This window comes from Sander lucioperca, chromosome 2, assembly GCF_008315115.2.
Source record: "Sander lucioperca isolate FBNREF2018 chromosome 2, SLUC_FBN_1.2, whole genome shotgun sequence".
NCBI lineage: Eukaryota > Metazoa > Chordata > Actinopteri > Perciformes > Percidae > Sander > Sander lucioperca.
This window is the reverse complement of record NC_050174.1, coordinates 3,837,036-3,857,221: the sequence shown is the minus strand read 5'-3', so window position 1 is coordinate 3,857,221 and position 20,186 is coordinate 3,837,036. Positions and strand designations below refer to the sequence as shown.

The window sequence follows — 20,186 nt, the reverse complement described above, 5'->3', positions numbered from 1 at the left end:
AAGCTCCAGAAGGATCTGGAGGCGTCCTCTTGTCAGCAAGAAAAAGAAATCGCAGAGCATGATAAGGTGCATTGTGCAGAAATCAAGGCCCTAAAGGATCGCATCATTGAGCAGTATGATGAAAGTCTGGAAAAAGACAATCAAATTCAATCCCTGCATCTCAATCTTCAGAATCTTCAAAGCGATATTGAATCCAAGGACAACATGGTTTCCTCACTGCAGCAGAAAGTGAACCAGTGGGCCTCATATCTCAAAGAGGAACAAACTAAAAACTGTTCACTCCAGAGGAATTATGAAGCCGCTGTCTCCCAGCAGCAGAAGGAAGCAGAAGAACTAGACCATCTGACTCATGAGAACCAACAACTCGCTTCTGAAAAAAAAAAGACTGCAAGGTGAACTTGAGGCTGCTGTAAATGAGCGGCAGCTTCATCAGAAACATCTTCAGGATGCTCAAGAAGCTTGCAGTAGACTTGAGAAGGCTATTAAGAAGGAGAAAGTTTGCTTCTCGACAGCATAACAAGATGCAGATCCAAGAGAAGGAGCTCTCTGAGAAGAGTCTGGCTTTAGAAAAGAGCCTGATTGCTGAAAGATTCTTAAGGTTGTTTGTCAAAAACGAGAAGAAGCGCTATGAGCAGGTGGTTTTAGTAAAGCAGGCTGCAGTCGAACCTCTTGCAATCCCCAGCAACCAGCTGAGAGAAGCATCTGCGACCTCAGACCGTCTGATGTACGACATGCAGACTTTGAAGATGGAGAATGCAGACGTCAGGGCTAAATTCAACGTTATGGAGACAGAATATGACAGAATAAGATCTAAACTCTGCTCTCTCTCTGAGCGCCATGAAGAGATGATGTTAAAGAATAATGATATCATCTCTGAGAATAAGTTCACCATCACTAAGCTCCAGTTCATGGTAGATGGGTTCAAAGAACAGCTGTCAGACAGCAAGGCAAGACAGGCAGAACTTGAAGATGCCTTAAAACAGAACCAGAAACGAAACCCAGAGTTGCAGCAAAGAGTTGATCAGATCACCTCTGCTCTTGAAAAAGTATGGACCAGGTGTGAGAGGCACCGTGTGGAGCTCAAGGAGGCTTTGACAAAGCAGATTGAAACAATGGAGGAGAAGCAGAAATTGGCCGTGGCTCTGCAGAAAGCTCACGACAGCTATGCCAGGCTTCAGGAACAATAGCTGGCAGAGTCAAACTATCAGTACAGACACGTCAGTGACACTGAGCTCAGGCTCAACCAGCCAAAAACTGCCCTGGATGAGAGCGCAAAGACTCTACAACACCTGCAACAGAAATATACACATGTGGGGAGGAGGCACAGCGACATTAATTCTGACTATCATGAACTGCTTAAAACTCACAGTGCCCTCCAAATCAGATATGAGAGGCTCAGCTATGCACAAGGTAACCCACAACCAGAATTCAGCCCACCTCAGTTCACAGTAAAACCCTAATTTTTTGGTATACACGACATCTATTTCCAGTGGTGTAAGAAGTACTCAGAACTTTTACTTAAGTAAAAGTAGCAATATTACAGTGTAGACATGCTCCGTTACAAGAAGAAGTCATACATTCAATTCTAATTCTTAATCTATGTAGTGGAGTATAAGTATAAAGTAGCATAAAATAGAAATAGTCAAGTAAACTAAAGTACAAGTACCTAAAAATTGTACTTAGTTACTTTCCACCATTGTCTATTTCCTGTGTGTCCTTCCGGACTTTAGACAACTGTCTGGAAGAGGGATCCCTCCTCTGTTGTTCTTCCAGAGGTTTCTTCTATTTTTCCCTGTTAGGGGAAGTGAAGGGAATTTTTTGTAGGAGTTTTTCCTCATCCGAGTCAAGGGGCAAAGGACAGAGGGTGTCGTGTGATGTACAGGTTGTAAATTTGTGATTTGTACTGGGCTGTATATATTAAATGGACTGGAACGTGAAGACTCTCAATCATCCAGGTGACAGGAGATGGAAAGTTTGTTTTTTAATTCTTTTAACACTTAGTCAAGAGACTTAATCAGCTGTACAGACAGACCTCAGTCTGGTGAAGCACACCTTCCTTTGAATGTGATATTATTTGTGTGTGCAGTACTACTATTGTAAGCAATGTCATAAAACATGTGTTTAAAAATGTGTTAATGTAAAATGTGTAAATAATAAACAACACAGTAGTTCCAACACAAGGTCCTTCTTTGCTTTTCTGGAGCGTTTTATTATATTACATATAGGATTTTTCTGCTGTCTCCAATTTTAAGAATAAACCTTGAATCTCTTGAACATATGCCTGACTCTCTTTTTAGTTCAGTTGCACATGGCACAGCGTAAATCTTGATGATTGTTTAAAATGGGTGGAGATTGGTCACCAGCAACCTGAGAAGACGTGGCAAAACAATAGCAGTAGTGTTTCTAGAAGCCTGCTTGTCTACCATGTAAACAGATTACTGAGTACACACTGAGACATGATGTGGAGTGAAGAGCTTTGGATAACATGGTTATAGTTAGAGCTTTTGATAAGGTGCACCAACTTCTATTTTTCACATGAAGGCATACTTGTCAAAAATAAGGTTCACAGACCATGTCTGTATTACATGCAAAAATATCACTAAAGACTTTGGTAGTATTGTCTTAATGTTTATTGATCCAGCCCCTCTTATTCTCCTTTGGTTTTAGGTGTTAACAGTCAAGTAGCTTGATATAAGAAAATTGGCATGGTCACTGAAACAAAAAAAGCAGTATTTTGTGACAAAGTAAAGTATCCTTAGAGGTTTCACTAACAAAGTCAACACTGTACAACATATTTAAGTCTTACTGTAGGCTTACTTGAACTAACTAATAACCAATAACACAATATGAATCAGAGTGAAACATGTGATTCCTATATAATTAATAAAAATTAAAAAAAAAAAATTAAGAAAAAGTAGAACGCAAGACTAGTAGTTGTATTCAGAAGTAACCTGCACTACAGTCAAACTGTATAACATGACAATAAATAATGTAACCACACGGAGTAGTACAGAAAGTGATGTACTAAAGCTATGGAATAAACATTCACAGAAAGATGTGGATGCTAATACAGAATATGTTAGAAATAGTTCAACATCAACACCACTCATGTCTGCATGTTGCTGAAGTCAGGAGGCAGTTAGCCTAGCTTAGCATTACGACTGAAGGCAGGTAGAAACATCGAGCCTGCCGGTGGAACAGTAAAACAGTATGTGAGCGTTGTTAACTGTTGCTGGAGTGAACGACTCAAATCACATTTATTAGTTGCAAACTGATACGTTCAGATTAGCGTTCACCAAAATGAGCACATTCAATGAACACTCTTTTAGTGCGTTCATGCACAATACTGTTTATTAGTGAGTTTAAAATGAGTTGGTAGGTACATTTGACAGAGCCAGGCTAGCTGTTTCCCCCTGCCTCCAGTCTTTATGCTAAACTAATCACCTCCAGGCTCTAACCCCATACTTAAAGACACAGTAAATAAAATATACATTTTACAAGTTCTCATTCTGTGCTAATTGTTCAGTTATTATATCATCATATAAATCATTTTTCATATCAAAATATTTTTGATGGCTTATCTTGAACTCGGGTTGGTTACAGTATATGAGGATGTCTTGGACTTGATGATCTGTTGCTACTTACACTGATGAAATCTGGCAGCTGATTGGTCATTTTCCTGACTATTAACTAACGGGGGACTGAACACAGGTGCAGTCACTGAAGTGGAATTAGAGACTGAATTGATATGAGTGCTAGTGCCTACTGCCATTGAAGCAGTGGTTCCTGGGTAAAAGTGGACATCCACTGCCACCGTAGTAAGGCCCAAGGAGACATGGTGAGAAAGGAGCAGGGGAGGGATGCCGTGTGAGATGGTGAGGCTGTGGTGGATGGGTGCTACACATGCCTCAGCACTTTGCAGGGTTAACGAGGAGCGCAGGCCCTCCTCACGTCTAGATGGTGGAGAGGGAGAAGGTGAACGGGAGGGTAAGGATGATGGGGGAGGCAAGGCATCCTGGCATTGGCTGCAGTTGTCTCCTCTGTTACTGGTCCAATCCTCAGCACACTGCAGCTGGATGCTGGGCTGCGACAAGCTGCAGCCCTTCTCCTCCTCCAGAGAGGGATCAATCTGAAATAGTGTAATGATAATAATGAAAACTTAATGATCATGTATCTGATTTGATAAAATAAAGGGTAACAAGACTGGTGGCATCATGGTAATGGTCATCAGTGGTTTGTAATTCTAATTACACATCAGAAAACAAAAATGTTGGGGAAAAGTGGCTCATCCAATTTAGCATTCCACTTGTATAACATTCAGACTAACGATGGGCAGTTAAAACAAAAATGTATAAAAATCATTGCAGCATAACCAAAAGTATCATCATTTGTATTGCCTTTATTCTTCTTATTCTTCCTAATCTGGCACCTATGTATATGTTGGTTGTAGATTTGGGTGTTATTCTAAGAACAGTTAATGTAGCCCCAAGCCACTAGCCTCATGCAGAGATAGCGAGTGGCTAAATTAGTCAGCTCACTTCTTTCTAACCCCCAGATTTTATTTTATTTTCAACTCGCAGTCTTCAACCCCAACTGACGCTGACTCAATTGACGGTTGATGTCAGTTGATTTATCAGATTTCTTTTTCTTTGCTACCACAGTGCTACCTTCTTAGTTTAATTTGCTCATGTCCAGAGAACCAAAATTCCCTGTAAATTCAGACAAAAAATATCCCTGGACACATCTTTCACCCAGTCATGTCATGTGTTTCTGTGTTATCAAACCTTTGTGTCAAGAATGGGCTCAGGATAAGTCTCTACAGTGACTAAGTGATCGTCTAGAGCGGGCCGTGTGTCCTCCGGAAGATCCTCAAATGTAGGCTCTATCTGCACCGTGACCAGGCTCGGTCCTGGAGGTCGGGCTCGGGTGTCTGATGTGTTGGGGCTCTGCTCAATCACCGCCACACAGTCATCGTCTTCAAAGGCTCTATGCAAGAAACACAGCACTTTGGTTTCTTGCATCTTTTACAAAGAGGCAAAATGGAAAAAAACTTGCAAGGCATCATCTCATGCAATTTTTTGGTCCTGTATAATAGTGTATTTACCTGTTTTCGTATGTACGTCCTGCAGCTCGATGTTCAGTGTGTCGTATGGGGACCCCTAGATTCCTCTGAACTGTCAAGGACATTTACATTTTAAAGGGATAGTTTGACATTTTGGTAAATATGCTTTTTTCGCTTTCTGGTAGAGAGAAGATTGACACCACTCGCATATCTTAAATAATAATAATATAATATTAAATGTGAAGCTACTGCGAGCAGCTGGTTTAGTCGTAGCTTGACACATAGACTGGAAACAAGGGGGCACATGAATTACAGTAAACACTTTTTAAAAAAAATAACCTTTTAATTAGTGAGCATTAGTGGGGCTAATAGGCAAATTTAGGACAGAGCCAGGCTAGATGTTTCCTCCTGTTTCTAGTCTTTGTGCTAAGCTTAGCTAACTGTAGCCTTATATTTAAAGGAACACTCCACCAATTTAGCAATGCATCTAGTATAACATTGTTGGACTCACTATGGACAGTTAAAAAAAAGAATAAAAATTGATGCAACAGAAACCTGGCGCCTAAATTAACCACAAGGCACAAACAGCCAACAGTTCTGCCATTATGGAGTGTTATGCTAGTGAACAGCTAATCCCTCAAGCAGCTAGCCTCAAGCAAATATGAGGAGAGGGCTACATAGTTCTGGTGAGCTCACTTCTTTTTTTCTCCACACACCCAGATTTTCGAACTCATAGTCTTTTTTTAGTTATCTGGAGCAACAAAATACTTTATACAACTTTTCTTTCAAATATGCAGTAGTATTCCTCAAAAGCTGTAAACACACTTTGATTTCTAAAACCTGTGAGGTTCCACTTTACAAACAGACATAAGAGTGGTTTAATTGTCTTATCTAACTCTCCGCCCTAATGCGAATAAGCATATTACCTAAAATGTCAAAACAATGCTTGAAGAATAAGGATTTTCTGAAGTTTACCATGCTCAGAATGTGAAATAGTTGTGCTGACAATTGATGCGGCTGAGGATCTCTGACCTGCTCTGCTTGTTGTTGCAAGTTCGTTCTTCTGGACCACTGAATAGAAGGTAACAGTGATGAAGATGAAGGCCAGAGATACACCCACTCCCACCACGATGGGAATGTCATGTTTCTCCAGCACAGGCAACCATGATGGAGACTGCTGCGTTACTCTGAAGTGTAGAAGACAAAACTAAAGTCAAATCGGTTATGCTTTCTTTTGTTGACACTGTACAAACTCCATCTTCACAATATCTATCACTCCACCATATTTTATTTTGACCTACCTGGGATTATTGCTGGTCATAGGGGATTGGGAGGTGTTCCTCTTCAGCCACTCTGTAAGCTCTGTGTCATTGGATGATTTATCTGACTGAACTGGGTCACCTTGCTGGCTAGTATTTGGCTGTACCTGATCGGACACATTGACCTGATGGACAACAGGAATCTCAGGGTATAGCGTTGAAGGATCGGATGTCTGATGTATGGTTGAGATTGAAGGCTGGATTTGAAGAGGGTCTCTGTGTTGAAACGGAAAAGTTTCTGTCTGTGGTAGGGGAGCTTGTGAGTGGAGCAGTGGATGTTGTGTTGGAGATGAAGATATGGTTAAAGTTGGTTTTGCGGGGAAAGGTTGACTGTGAGTTTGTGATTGTTGAGGCTTTGTGACTGGAGAAGGTGGAGGTTGTGTAAAAGGCAGATCATGTGGGATTTTTGATAGCTCAAGATGGAACTTCGGAAAAAGACTTTGAGTAAATGATTGTGGAGGATCAGATTTAGTTATTTGTGAGATGGTTGGTGAAAGCTGCAGATGTGTTTTCTGGTGGAGACGTTGACCTTGGTGCTCAAGTTTGGTTTGAGAAATCTGGGTTGAGGTTGGCTCACGGTAGGATTGGTAAAATTGACTTTGTGTAACCAGTTGGTTAGTTTGAGTTTGGTGCAATTCAGCTTGTGAAGCAGAAGACTGGGTGATTGAATACAAATCCAACTTGAGAAAGCCAAAGGGTCCAACCACTGGAGGCTTTGACGTCTCAGTGAAGGGTTCTTTGATTTGACCGGCTAAAGACACAGCACGGACGTTAGAGCCCTGAGAATGATACTCTATCAACAATTCGTCACTGACTTGATTTGATGACTGCAATTTTGTACGTGATGATGTTAATGTCAAATGGGATTGACTTTCACTGAGTAGATACTGAAGGGTTGAACCCAAAACTTCACTGGTGACTACTGATGTCTGGCTGTGTGTTATCAGTGTTTCACTGTCTGAAATCATAAGAGGATCACTAGTCAGTGGCAGCTGTGAGTGGAGATCTACTGACTGGAAGTTCGGGTGTGGAGGAGGTGGTAACATAGGAGGCTGCATCTGTGTGACTAATGGCTGAGTTGGATTGGTTGTTGGCTGATTCAGGCGGTGATGTAAAAGATAGCCAAGTGATTGTTGTGGCATCTTTAGCTCAGCCACTGCTCCTCTTGAAAATGTAGACAATGTGGTCGCACTGTTAGTTGTTTCATCACAGTGTGATAAGGAGCCTGGAAATAGTCGAAAAATTTGTTATTTACAGGAAAATTGGTTTTATTGCTGTAACATTAAACTCACCAAAGCAACGGCTCAGCAACATTGCTAAATGTACAACAAACAGAGCAGTTTGTAGAGAGTTATCAGGTTGTAAACAAGCCAACAGTGTTGCCCGATTAGCTTTCAAGTGAGTGCACTTGAAATGTCGCTTACAAACCCTTAGCTTACACAGGCAATAGTTGTTTTAGCATGTTAGCTTGCTAACGGTAGTGCTTGCTCGGCTACCCCAGATGCCCTTGGCTTGATCCTCGCCTTGCAGGTCGTAGCAGCTGATCGAGACAGTTTAAGTGGCAATTTTACCGTTGGCTTTTCTCCTCAAAATAAAGTTGAATTACCCGGGGGCTTTGTTTTCAGCCTGTATGATTGTCTCTGTGGTGTCTTAAATAGTAATGCTGTGATGCTGTATGAAGAGGAATCCGCCGACACTGTTCTTGATTATAAAAAGGTTTGTTACAAACAAAGATTCAGCATCAATTTTACAAACTCCTGCAGAGAGCTTGGAGAACGACCAACCCAAATTCTTCCAAAAATCGTTCTAACTTTTCTTTGTGTGAACAACGTATATATCCTATGCATTGTATCAACATAGGACGTAATTTTGTAAGTATACCATTGGATGGATAACTGACCAATCGATGCCTGTTATCTGGCACAACTCCAAAAAAGGTATCTTCTGTCTTGGGGGGACCCCTACTCATGTTAACAATTTCCAGATGTTCTCAGTAAATGTAGAGTAAAGTTCATGCATCCTCCTTATACCAACTCTTAAAACAAAGTGTATAGAATGTTATAGGTTGTCAATATACCACATCTCACTTTTCGCTGTTGTTGCCAAGTTGTACCTATTTTTAGTGATGTTTTTACAAGATATTGGCAATTACTCTGATGAGTATAAAGTTATCATACCCTATAGAAGGTTTTTTTTAAAGTACATACATGTGGCCTCCTTATTCTGCGCCTGAACATGTGGATGATGTGTTGTCTCAAGGTGTTGCTCAGCCATAGAGTCACTGGATTGGGACACTGGCAGATCTTTGCTAGTGTCAGTGCTCTAGAAAATAAGAAAAAGACTCTTAATTTCAGGACAGATGTAACATTTGACACAATCAGAAATGAACTGAGCTACGAAACAAGTAATACGCATGTGAGAGGCCACAAATATCAGAGCAGTGATGTTACCCATTGACAATGGAAAGTCACCACATGTAAAGAGTGCACAATCAAGAATAATTTACAGCGTCTGGACAGAGACAGCACAAGAAAACCCAACATGGAGTGCACACTGATTTGGAAGCCAAAACAGTGTCACCACATAAGCCACAGCAGAGATTTTTTACAACGTCATTACTCACAGCAGACAAAACCAGTCTTGTCTGCTTGCCTCTAACAGCTGGACGATGTTCAGCTTAGGACAGAGGACAGCATGAAAGACAATTAGCAAGAAAAAGAAACTTGTGCATATGGGGTCAAGAAAGCATCTTGTTGTATAACTATGTACTGTAAGTGTACACCTCAAAGTACATGTAAAAATACCTCATGTAATGACAGCACGCACACTAACACACCCACTCTGATTATACTGTGATAATAAGACAATATATGTGCATGTCAATTTTTAGTAATATGAAGTATTTTTTACTCTGCAATTAAAGACGAAATAATAGTGAAATGATAAGCAGATGTCGACATACCTGTGACAGTGAGGATGCTACGTCTCTGATGTCGTCCTGCTCGGTTCTCAGCAGTACAATAATATTCCCCTACGTCAGAATACTGCACACTGGAAATATGCAGCGCTCCATCTTCTGCACAGACCATTAGATATCAAGTCATAAATCACATCTAGTTTAAGTATTGGTAGAATAAAGTTCATGTTTGCTGCTGAAAACAACTTCTAATGAGAACCTAGTGAAAAACCTAATGAAAATAAACAGCTCCAATCACACTTTGGACTCACCGTCAATGTGTCTGTGCTCAGTGGGACTGATGGGGGACTGTGTCTCTGCTCTGCCCCTGGTCCAGGTATATGTGATGGGCTGAAGCCCTACAGCCCTGCAGGGCAGGACCGTTGAAGCCCCGATCCTGCAGCTCACTTGACCTACAACGGTCACTATGATGGGACTCACTGAGACGAGGAAAGAGGAAAATTTAGTCATATTTTGCATTGTATGAAAAAAAGGCATCCTCACTTCCCCTTTATGTGCCATAAGATCAAGAAAATGAAATTGGCATCATTTAAACACAATTATATCACTATTGTACCAATTTGAGCAATATAATAAACTTCTATGACATGTGGCAAGCATTTTGTACAATTAAATACAATTTTGTACAATTTGACCATTGTTTTGTGCACAAAATGCACTTTAATACAATGTCACATTGTCTTTTTAAAAGGTCTGTAAGGTCCAATGTTGTATACAATGGAGAAATGCAATATATTTGGCTTATTTTGCTCCCACAAAGACTATAGAACAGATGTTCCTCTATCAAAATTCCCTAAAGGGGCTAAATTTTCCTCTATAAAAATAATACTGCTTTATATATATATTCTAAAACCTGTATAATGCAAAATCCCACTTCAGGTTTCTTAGCCAACACTTGAAGTATAATGAAAATTGACGATTGACAGTACAGCATCTTTCTGCCTCCAACATCATATCATGGTTGAGTCCATGTGGTCTGCGTTCCAATTGAAGCCAATAAAGCTATGTGTTTACAATTTGTAGTTGAATACAGACTTTGTTGAGTAGCAATGAATTCTATGCATTGAATTGTGCCTTAAACAGTGAATGTTCCTCACACTCAAAGTGTTCACCACAAGATTTAAAGTGAGAACTGTAATGGTTTCTCAATAACTTGAATCTTACTTCAGGTGTTTATGCCATAAAAGTCAGTTCTTCAGACTTCACCTGGACCTTAATTATTGATTTGAGATATAGTTAGTACCTTACATTGCACTTAAGTTTATGTAAAAATTACCAGCAACTCTCAGCATTGCTGTCTTATGGCTGTGGCCCAGAGTGTTGGAGGCCTCGCACGCATACACTCCCTCATCATAGCTCCTGGCTGAGTGGATGTAGAGCGTGGCATTTCTCAATCTGTATGAGAAAGATGTAAATGGTCATATACTACAAGGCAGTTGTTGATGTACTTCATGTGGTTTTGCTAGTGCAGCAACAGTGGTGGTCAAGTATTGTAATTAAATACAATTGTGAGGTAGGTAGGTAGATAGATAGATAGATAGATAGATAGATAGATAGATAGATAGATAGATAGACAGATAGATTTTTATTGATCCCAAAAAATGGGAAATAACGGTGTTGCAGCAGCAAAATATCAGACACACAGCACACATACAGAGTATACATTAAATAATAGGAAACAGTATACATGAAATAATAATAGAATACTACACGAGCAATATTTAAAATATATACAATTTGGAAATAAAATGTACAACTGTTTCAATAGATATAGATAAACTTCATGTGCAAGTTGGGGAGTAAAAATGTACAACTGTTTCACTAGTAATGATAGGATGTAGATAAACCTATTGTAGGTACTTGTACTTTACTTAAGTATATCCAAGTTATATTACTTTGTACTTCCACTCCACTACATTTCAGAGGGAAATATTGTACTTTGTACACCACATTTATTTTTACAGCTGTAGTTACTTTGATTTTACCACATACCCTCAGGTGTTTTCAGTTGTGTTGCTTATTAGACCCATGTCCTTATAATAATGATAATTGCTCCACACCTAGTTTTTTTAAATCTTGTATTACATGATAATAACTTGTGTGTACAAATTATTATGTTGTGTGCATAAGATAAAAAAATATATAACATCTTTATGAAGGTAAATATGGTGCAAAAAGGGAGAGCTTGTAGAATACAATGTGAGAACTTGCAGAACAAAAAATCTGAACTTGTATGTTAAAATTTGCACTTGTAAAAATTTAATTTGCACTTGTAAAAATAAAATTTGCACTTGTAAAAAATATTCACACACATGTGATCTGAATTTGAAGTCATACAAAGAAAAAAAACATGAGAGCTTGTAAAAAAAATCTGAACTTGTAAGTTGAAATTTGCACTTGTAGAAAATGTTCACACACCTGTATTCTGAATGTGAAGTTACAGAAAAAAATATTCACAAATGTGTATATTGATATTTACATGAACACAATGACAGCTGCAAACTTATAATGCAACATTTACTCGTATACTTTTTTTTTTACTCTGGTTCATTTACCATCACAACCACAACTCAGTGATTACAACCTCTGGAATCTGTCACTGCAACTTCACATATGTGCTCTCTCGCATCACAAAGTGGCCAATCTGCGCACCTCGACTTTCACAACACTCTTGACGATACATTTGGTGCAAAACTAATTTGTACCTGTGGACTTAGGCTGTGGAGCTCTGAGATAACAGAACGGGAAAAGCCTTCTTATATACAGTCTATGGGAAAAGCAGGGTTTCTATCGCCAGATGAGGGACAACTCTGTCTGGCTTATTTATGTAGCATGGAAGCTTGGTGGAATAGAATGCTAGCGTTAGCTTGCTAACTAGCAGCCAGCCCGCTTCTAAATAAATACCTTTTAATTATCTAAACACTTTTTAACAGTCAAACTAAAACACTGGCGGTGAGCTCCACGGCCTGCAGCCGCAGACGGACCGTCATCAGTGGGGATCGACCAGCGTAGCAACACTGCTTTTGCCAGAAAGCTTCGCTGCCGACCTCGACCTGCAGTCGGAGCTCCAGCGGGACACGGAGAGCCCCACATTCGGTAGCAGCGGCCCATCCCCCGGCCATGACCAGAGCTTGCTTTGCTGATGTTGTGCATCCCTGCTAAGAATTGCACCCGCTTGGGCAGAAACAATAATTTCTGCAGAATTCATTGCTGCCGAAAATTGCATCTAAGTAGCAAGGAAATGCTACTACAGAGTCTGATAAAACATTGATGTCTCTCTAAACCTTCTAAAATCCTAATCATTATTGATGAACATGACAGAGAGATTTACTATATTGCCTAGTTTTTAAACAGTACATTGCCTTATAAAATCATTATTTTCCCTAGTGGATGCAATTCTCGGCAGGGATGCGAAACTTGGCACCTGTTACCCACTGATGACGGTCCGTCTGCGGCTGCAGGCCGTGGAGCTCACCGCCAGTGTTTTAGTTTGACTGTTAAAAATGTTTAGACAAAAGGTATTCAGAAGCGGGCTGGCTGCTAGTTAGCTAACGCTAGCATGCTATTCCACCAAGTTTCCATGCTACATAAATAAGCCGCACAGAGTTGTCCCTCATCTGGCGATAGAAACCCTGCTTTTCCCATAGACTGTATATAAGAAGGCTTTTCCCGTTCTGTTAGCTCAGAGCTCCACAGCCTAAGTCCACAGGTACAAATTAGTTTTGCACCAAATGTATCGTCAAGAGTGTTGTGAAAGTCGAGGTGCGCAGATTGGCCACTTTGTGATGCGAGAGAGCACATATGTGAAGTTGCAGTGACAGATTCGAGAGGTTGTAATCACTGAGTTGTGGTTGTGATGGAAAATGAACCAGAGTAAAAAAAAAGTATACGAGTAAATGTTGCATTATAAGTTTGCAGCTGTCATTGTGTTCATGTAAATATCAATCTACACATTTGTGAATATTTTTTCTGTAACTTCACATTCAGAATACAGGTGTGTGAACATTTTTTACAAGTGCAAATTTTAACATACAAGTTCAGATTTTTTGTTCTGCAAGTTCTCACATTGTATTCTACAAGCTCTCCCTTTTTGCACCATATTTACCTTCATACATCTTTTGGGGCCTTGAAGGATCCAAAATCTAACACTCTGAAATGGACTATTTTGTACAGTAAGTACCTTGTCTTTTAATACTTTTAGGTACATTTTAATGGTAATACTTGTGTATTTTAACTCAAGTAGAAATTCGGATTACCTTTACTTAAGTAAAGGATCTGAGTACTTCTTCCACCAAAAAAGAAAAATCTTTCCTTTTCAATAAAGTCACAACACATTAACGTACCCCAAAATGATCTTGCCTCCAGTCTGCTTGGAGTGGCCTCTCTTCACCCAGCTGATGGAGGGTAGAGGTTGACCGGACACCTGACACTCCAGCACCACCCGAGCACCCATAGGCACCGTCAACATCTGGGGCCACAGTTTCACTGATGGAGGGGCTGCAAGGAAGAGAAAAAAATGACTCTTATCATACAATTAGATGAAGCAACTGTTTGAGTGTCCAGTGACACATTATGGTGGGTCTATTGTAATTTAATACCCAGCACAGTCAGGGTTGCTCTTCTAGAGGTGATAAATCTTTGAAGGTGGATGTTGGAGGCCCTGCAGAAGTAGCTCCCACTGTCATACTCCTGGACACTGCAGAGAATAAAGTCAAGACACGCGCTTGTAGAAACCTTGAAAGCCTGAAATGTGGTGATGAGTTTATATTATTATTAGGAACAATATTGCATATTGTCATGCTCTCAACTACAGTACACCAATGTACAAACTACACGTGTCTTTAAACACATGCATACACACACACACACACACACACACACACACACACACACACACACACACACACACACACACACACACACACACACACACATACACACACACATGCACACACACATGCATACACACACATGTATGCATACACACACACACACGCACACACACACACACACACACACACACACACACACACCTATGGAGGAAGAGGTCTCCATTGGGCAGCACTGTCTCATGAACTGACTGAGTGAGAAGTTGGTTGTTTTTAAACCAGGACACCTGTGCTGCTGGTCTGCTGTATGGAGGCCTGCAGGTGACTGTAACGTTTTCTCCTCTCTTCACTGTCAGATTTACAGGATGCTGGACGAAACTCCAGTCCATCTCTGGAAACACAACATGTGCGTCACTTACAGTAAATGTACATGTGCCGATCCTACTGTGTATGTACTTTTCACCATTAAACCACCAGCATCAAGGGTCATGTCCTGTCACTCACTTAAACTCACTCACTGTTAAAAATGCGACATTAAACAATTTATTTACTGCAGACATTGGCACACAGTACCGGCTGGATGGAGGAAGGCTGGCTGTGACTTGATTGACTCTTTCTGGTTGGATGCTTCACAGTGATACAAGCCCTCATCCTCCCTGGTCACGTTCCTGGAGAACACAGCCAGAAATGAGACTTTAAATTCTGTCTGGCAGGAGTATAAAGGCTCCAGACAGCATGGATCACAACTTGTTACAAACGTGATATATAAAACATATTCCTGATCAAACCCAATGCAATATATGCATAATTTTTACAGTGTTAGTTCTTGGTTCATTATTACAATTTGACAATAAAGGATTAATATTCCTCTTGTCCCGTTCAGTGTTGGACCTGAATGTGAGCAGCTGTCCATTGTTCTGGAGGCTGAACGAGGCCGAGCAGTTCGACAGGAGGCAGCCGTCTTTGAACCAGTGCACGCTGGGAACAGGGAAACCACGAACAGCACAGTGCATGGAGACCTCTGTTCCTATAGTAACAGTGATGTTGTTAGGGCCTTGTATGATCTGCAGCCTTCTAGGGACCCCTGCAAGGTAGATTGACAATGCTTTAAGATATTAATGCCACTGCAGAAAATATATGTACTTAAGCTGTTTAATGTAGCACTGGGTTTTGAAAAAACTAGAAAAAACATCATTGGGAATGGATAATTTTTCTTGCTTCCAATTAGTTTTTCAGAGATATTTTCAATTAAAGCAGCATTTTTTGTGATACTAGTGATCTGCCATAGTGCAGTAACTGCTTTGAAGAAAGAGGAATTAAACACATTTTTCAGTGACATTGGTGTTTATTTTTGATGAATCCGAAATTAAGGGATTTGCTGGTTTGACAAATGTAAGAATAAAAAAATAAAAAAACTCACCCTGCACAGTTAGTTTAGCTGGGTTGCTCTTCTTGCTGATGTTCAGTGAAGGATTGTGTGTGACACAAATGTATATCCCATCATCCTCTAATGTTACGTTGAAAAGATGCAGAGTGCCTGAGATCTTCTTCTGGTTACCCCCTCCATACTCACCCTGAACATGTGAACAACACAGTTTGAAGCATACGGTATCAATACATCTGGCCTGGGTCAAAAGGTACAAAAGAAATCTTTCCTACAGGGAAGTAGTATCCGGAGCCCTTCTAATAAGCTGTTCAAATCCATTAAATTGATCAGTCCAAAGCTGCAGCAGTGCTCACCTGAATGTGTCTCCCTTTTGTGACCAGTGTCCCATCTTTGAGCCAGGTGATGCTCGCTGGAGGTGAACTTTCCCCTGACACACACTGGAAGAAAACTCCCTCTCCTTCTCTGACTGTCTGGTCCTGGGGACTGAAGAAAACATCCTCCAAACCTGGAACACACAGCATAAAAGGAAATGGACTATGAATTACTCTGTTGGCACTATGCATGTTTAGGGACAGCAAACATTTAGTGGTCGGACTAACTTATAATAAAAAAAAAGGTACTTAGACTCACCCATTTGGGATGAGACTGCCAAGCACGGCAGGATGAGTAAGCAGAGGTGGGAAGTCATCTGTGGGAGCCTCCAGATGGAGACACAGACATGCATACTACTGCAGAGCTCCCTGAGAGGCATGAGGAAACCACCATACAGCATCATCCATGGTGTCAGCTGGGAAAATGTGCACACATAAAAGACAAGGCAGAGTTTATATTCGAAATGTGATCAATTTCAACCCTTGCTGGACTTGCTTTTTGACAGTTCTGTAGTGTCTCATCATAATCAGGCAATTGAAAAAACTAAACATGAACCCCAAAGCACCCAGAGCATGTCTATAACAACATTACATGGCTAAGTAATGAACCATTTAATGCATACGGTTACATATCAGACACAGAGGTACACAGAGATACAGATGCAAAGAAGAACTGTTGCATCATGTTGAAAATGACATGTTGCATTGTTTTGATGGGTTAGTGTTTTTTATCAGCTCTGCACTGTAGCAACACACCCAGGTGAGCCCAATGTAAATACTTCTATCAGGAAGCAGTCAAAGTGATTTTGGTCAGAATAATTTTTCACATACTAAATATTACTGGGTTCAAAATAGAGCCAATTTAGGTAAATATAGCACTGTTGCATTTTTTTTCATATTTCTGATTGTACAGTATTAATATGGTTATTTTGACCCAGTGTTACACACACAACAACAAGTTTTACATTAAAACTGTCACAAATTAATTTAGTTGTACAAAAAGATGTGCATTTGACATTTAGAACTGCAATACACATATTCACAACAATCAGTAAAAGGTAGTGACTACACGAGCTGTAGTAGATAATAACAGTTTTCAACCATACTGGCTATATTTACCAACATTTTAACCCAGTGATTTTAAGTCTGCAGCATGATGGGAAAATATGTGAAAATTTTAGATATTCTGATATGATATGACTTGATCCCTCTTTTTTTCTCATGAACACTCGCTGTATTACCACATCTTATACAACAACACCACTGAAGCTGCCATATGCATAGATTTAGTTTGATCAGTTTCTAACAATGTGTATTCAGCAGATGATCCCGCTCTCTCTCTCTCACACGCTCGCTCTCTCTCTCTCTCTCTCTCTCGCTCGCTCTCCCTCTCTCTGCTCTTAATGCTTTCCCCTCCCTTTTCCCTTTGCTTCATTCCCATTTTGGTTGTGAGTCTGTTTCACCGCAGCAAGCTCAGCTTTGTCCGCTTTAGTCTCTTGAATTGGCCCAGCCAATTTATAGAGCTCACACTGTGGCCCTCCACTCAATGAAAGTGACATGAAAAGAAGCTTTGTACTATGAAGATCAGTTATTGGTCCTCTGCAATGAAAGCTACCGCCTGATCACATAGGCTTTTATGATTCTCAATATGGCCGTGTAAGGGCTGATCCTTTATTGTTTTGAATGTGCCACAAATTTTGCGTAGGCCTATGCAACTCTGAATTTGCAAATATTATAGATACTGAAACATGCCAAAGACATATTTTGATCTGAAGAGGCTCATTTATGATTAAAATTGAAAGGGTTAAAATTGAATGTGAATGATGAAAGTTAAAAGGCTTGGTGTGCTTTGCAAGAATGTGAACGCTGCAAAGAGAGCAGGAAAAACTGTATTATCAGCCAAATGTGGCACACATTTTAACTAAAATTTCCAGAAAATTAGCAAAAGAAAATGCAAATTCTCTTATGCACATATCAGGAGTTCAGCACATTAAGACAAATGGCTGGAGACACTAAATAATTAATCTAAAGAATGCCAACCAAACCTCAAACTGTGGAGAACCATGTAGAAAACATGATAATATGGCAAGTTTGCTACATGATTTAACTTTTATTTTTTGAATTTCTGGTGTTTCCACTCCGGCATTGAAAATGCGTACAAAAACAAGTGGATGGAAACTCACTTACTGTGTAGAAATCTGTTGTCAAAACTTAAATGTTGTCTCCGCTGCAAGGTCTTAAAAGCTTAAATACAATTAGATGTTACAAACTTCAGATTTTTTTCAAACAATATGATTTGTTCTTAGACAATATCATCCATCTCTAAATTAGATTATAATTGTATTATATTACTAGCAATCATACCCAAAATAGCATATTGAAGTTTATAGTCATAAATATCACCAAATTGTTATAATTGTCACCTGGCCCCTTTATGCATATTATTCTTTTAGAGGACAAAATAAATTACAGGTTTGAAAATAGGTGTAAAAATAAATAAATAGTGGAAATAGCTAAACCAAACTCCCTTCAGTGATGACATGCTTGAAAGCTATCTAGCTTGTGGCTGGTTATACTCACATAAGAGCCTGTGGGTGTGTATTTGTTTGACTCACAACAGATCATTTACACTGTTTAGCATGTCATTACGATGTTTTAGCCCACATACTGACTCATATGCTCTTTCTTTAATTGTCAAAATCATTTTACAATGTATTTAATTGTCAAAGGCATAATATTGTCAAAGGCATAATATTCATTATTGTCTATTTACCATATTGTATAAAATAATGAGTGGAGATGCTGAATTTGTATCATCACTGAATGCAATCCAGCCTATGGCATTGTCCTGTGTGATACTGGGACAAAATGTAATGCTTATCATGTTGTTGCATTTCTCCAAAAGTTGTTGTAGTCTTCAAATAATGCAGAAATATTAAAATAAAATAAAATGTCACTGTTGGGTCAGTCTCTGGCAGGTACTTATAAGGAAGTGGTTGCCTGTAAACGCGACTAAGATGGGTTCCAGCTCCAGTGAATGAGCTGAATGTATCACTTCAGATGAAGTGGTCAGTCATCTGGAAATATAATTTCTGTTTGAGCGTCCATAACCTGAACCTCATCACCATCATTAGAGTACTGTTCAACTGAAAAGCTGAAACAATTTTTAATTCTTTAAAAGCAGATCTCCATTCATTTTTTTCTCTCAATATGGAGGTCAAGTGACATAAAAACAATTAATTGAAGGTTTTGCGTTTGATTTAGTCTTGTTTTCACAATTTTCATTTAAATGTGGCACTATTGCATTTATTCTCCAAGTTATTATGTCATTTATTTGGTTTGTATTTGTTAGTAGTACATATTTGAAATACTCTGTCTTTTATTACTTGTAAACCTCATCTGGTAATTACTTTTCTTTGTTTAGTTCTATTGTATAAAGGGTACTCAGAAAAACATTTGCAAACTATTAGCTTCTATTGGTTTGAAGTGTCTTTAGTCTATCCACACTACTACTACAGTTTAAGCACAGCACCAAAAATGAATTAAGCACGGTATACTGCTTGCATGCATTCAATAGATAAGCAAGAGAAATATAAATTCAGTGCTGGTTTCTATTAAGTGCATTCCGTGCAACTAAATGAGAGGAGCTTTTGGATGCTTTGCATGGTTGAAAACAAAAAAATATTAACAGCTGAATAAATACAGCACACTACACAGAATGATCAATGGACTACTACTAAACTAAACATTGTATGCTATTTCACAAGATGTTAATTGTTACAACACTTTGTTATCCACTCCAAAGAAAGACTAATGATACTTACTCTTATGTGTCCAAAGATTGTTTCTGTGTTGCTTTGCAATCAGCCCATTCGTCCTCAGTCAGTTTCTGTTTGTCTGTAGTCTGTGGACAACCTTTTTACTCCCGATGCATTTGCAAAGCTTCCAGCTGGGAGAGAGAACAACAAGCAACAGCCACACGCATGTGCTAGACAATCTACACCTCCCCTTCACTCACTCACTTACTCACACACGCACGCAAGCACGCGCACGCGCACATGCACACACGTGCACACACACACACACACACACACACACACACACACACACAGCATTCTCATTCAAAGCCAACAGCTGTAATTAAGCACAAAACCACTAATTGTGTACTCTGTTCATTTATTCAGACAGTAAACAGAAGCAAAAATAATAAAACACGCTCAATGAATTAAAATGTGAAGCTA

The 20,186-nt window shown here is 39.6% G+C and overlaps 1 protein-coding gene across 1 annotated transcript; it reads right to left on the bottom strand.

Annotated features, from left to right (window-relative positions):
* Positions 1–2,625: 2,625 nt before the first annotated feature.
* On the bottom strand, positions 2,626–19,914 carry LOC116054320. The gene is made up of 19 exons (XM_036009003.1): positions 19,770–19,914; positions 16,205–16,361; positions 15,928–16,079; positions 15,608–15,761; positions 15,079–15,271; positions 14,761–14,855; positions 14,392–14,578; positions 13,957–14,054; positions 13,702–13,855; positions 10,635–10,753; positions 9,610–9,777; positions 9,344–9,457; positions 9,005–9,057; positions 8,589–8,703; positions 6,364–7,606; positions 6,095–6,249; positions 5,105–5,174; positions 4,785–4,986; positions 2,626–4,129 (listed from the first exon to the last, which is right to left on the bottom strand). The coding sequence occupies exons 2-19, from the start codon at positions 16,347–16,349 to the stop codon at positions 3,638–3,640; spliced, it is 3,909 nt and encodes a 1,302-aa protein (XP_035864896.1). The 5' UTR covers positions 16,350–16,361; positions 19,770–19,914; the 3' UTR covers positions 2,626–3,637.
* Positions 19,915–20,186: the final 272 nt, after the last annotated feature.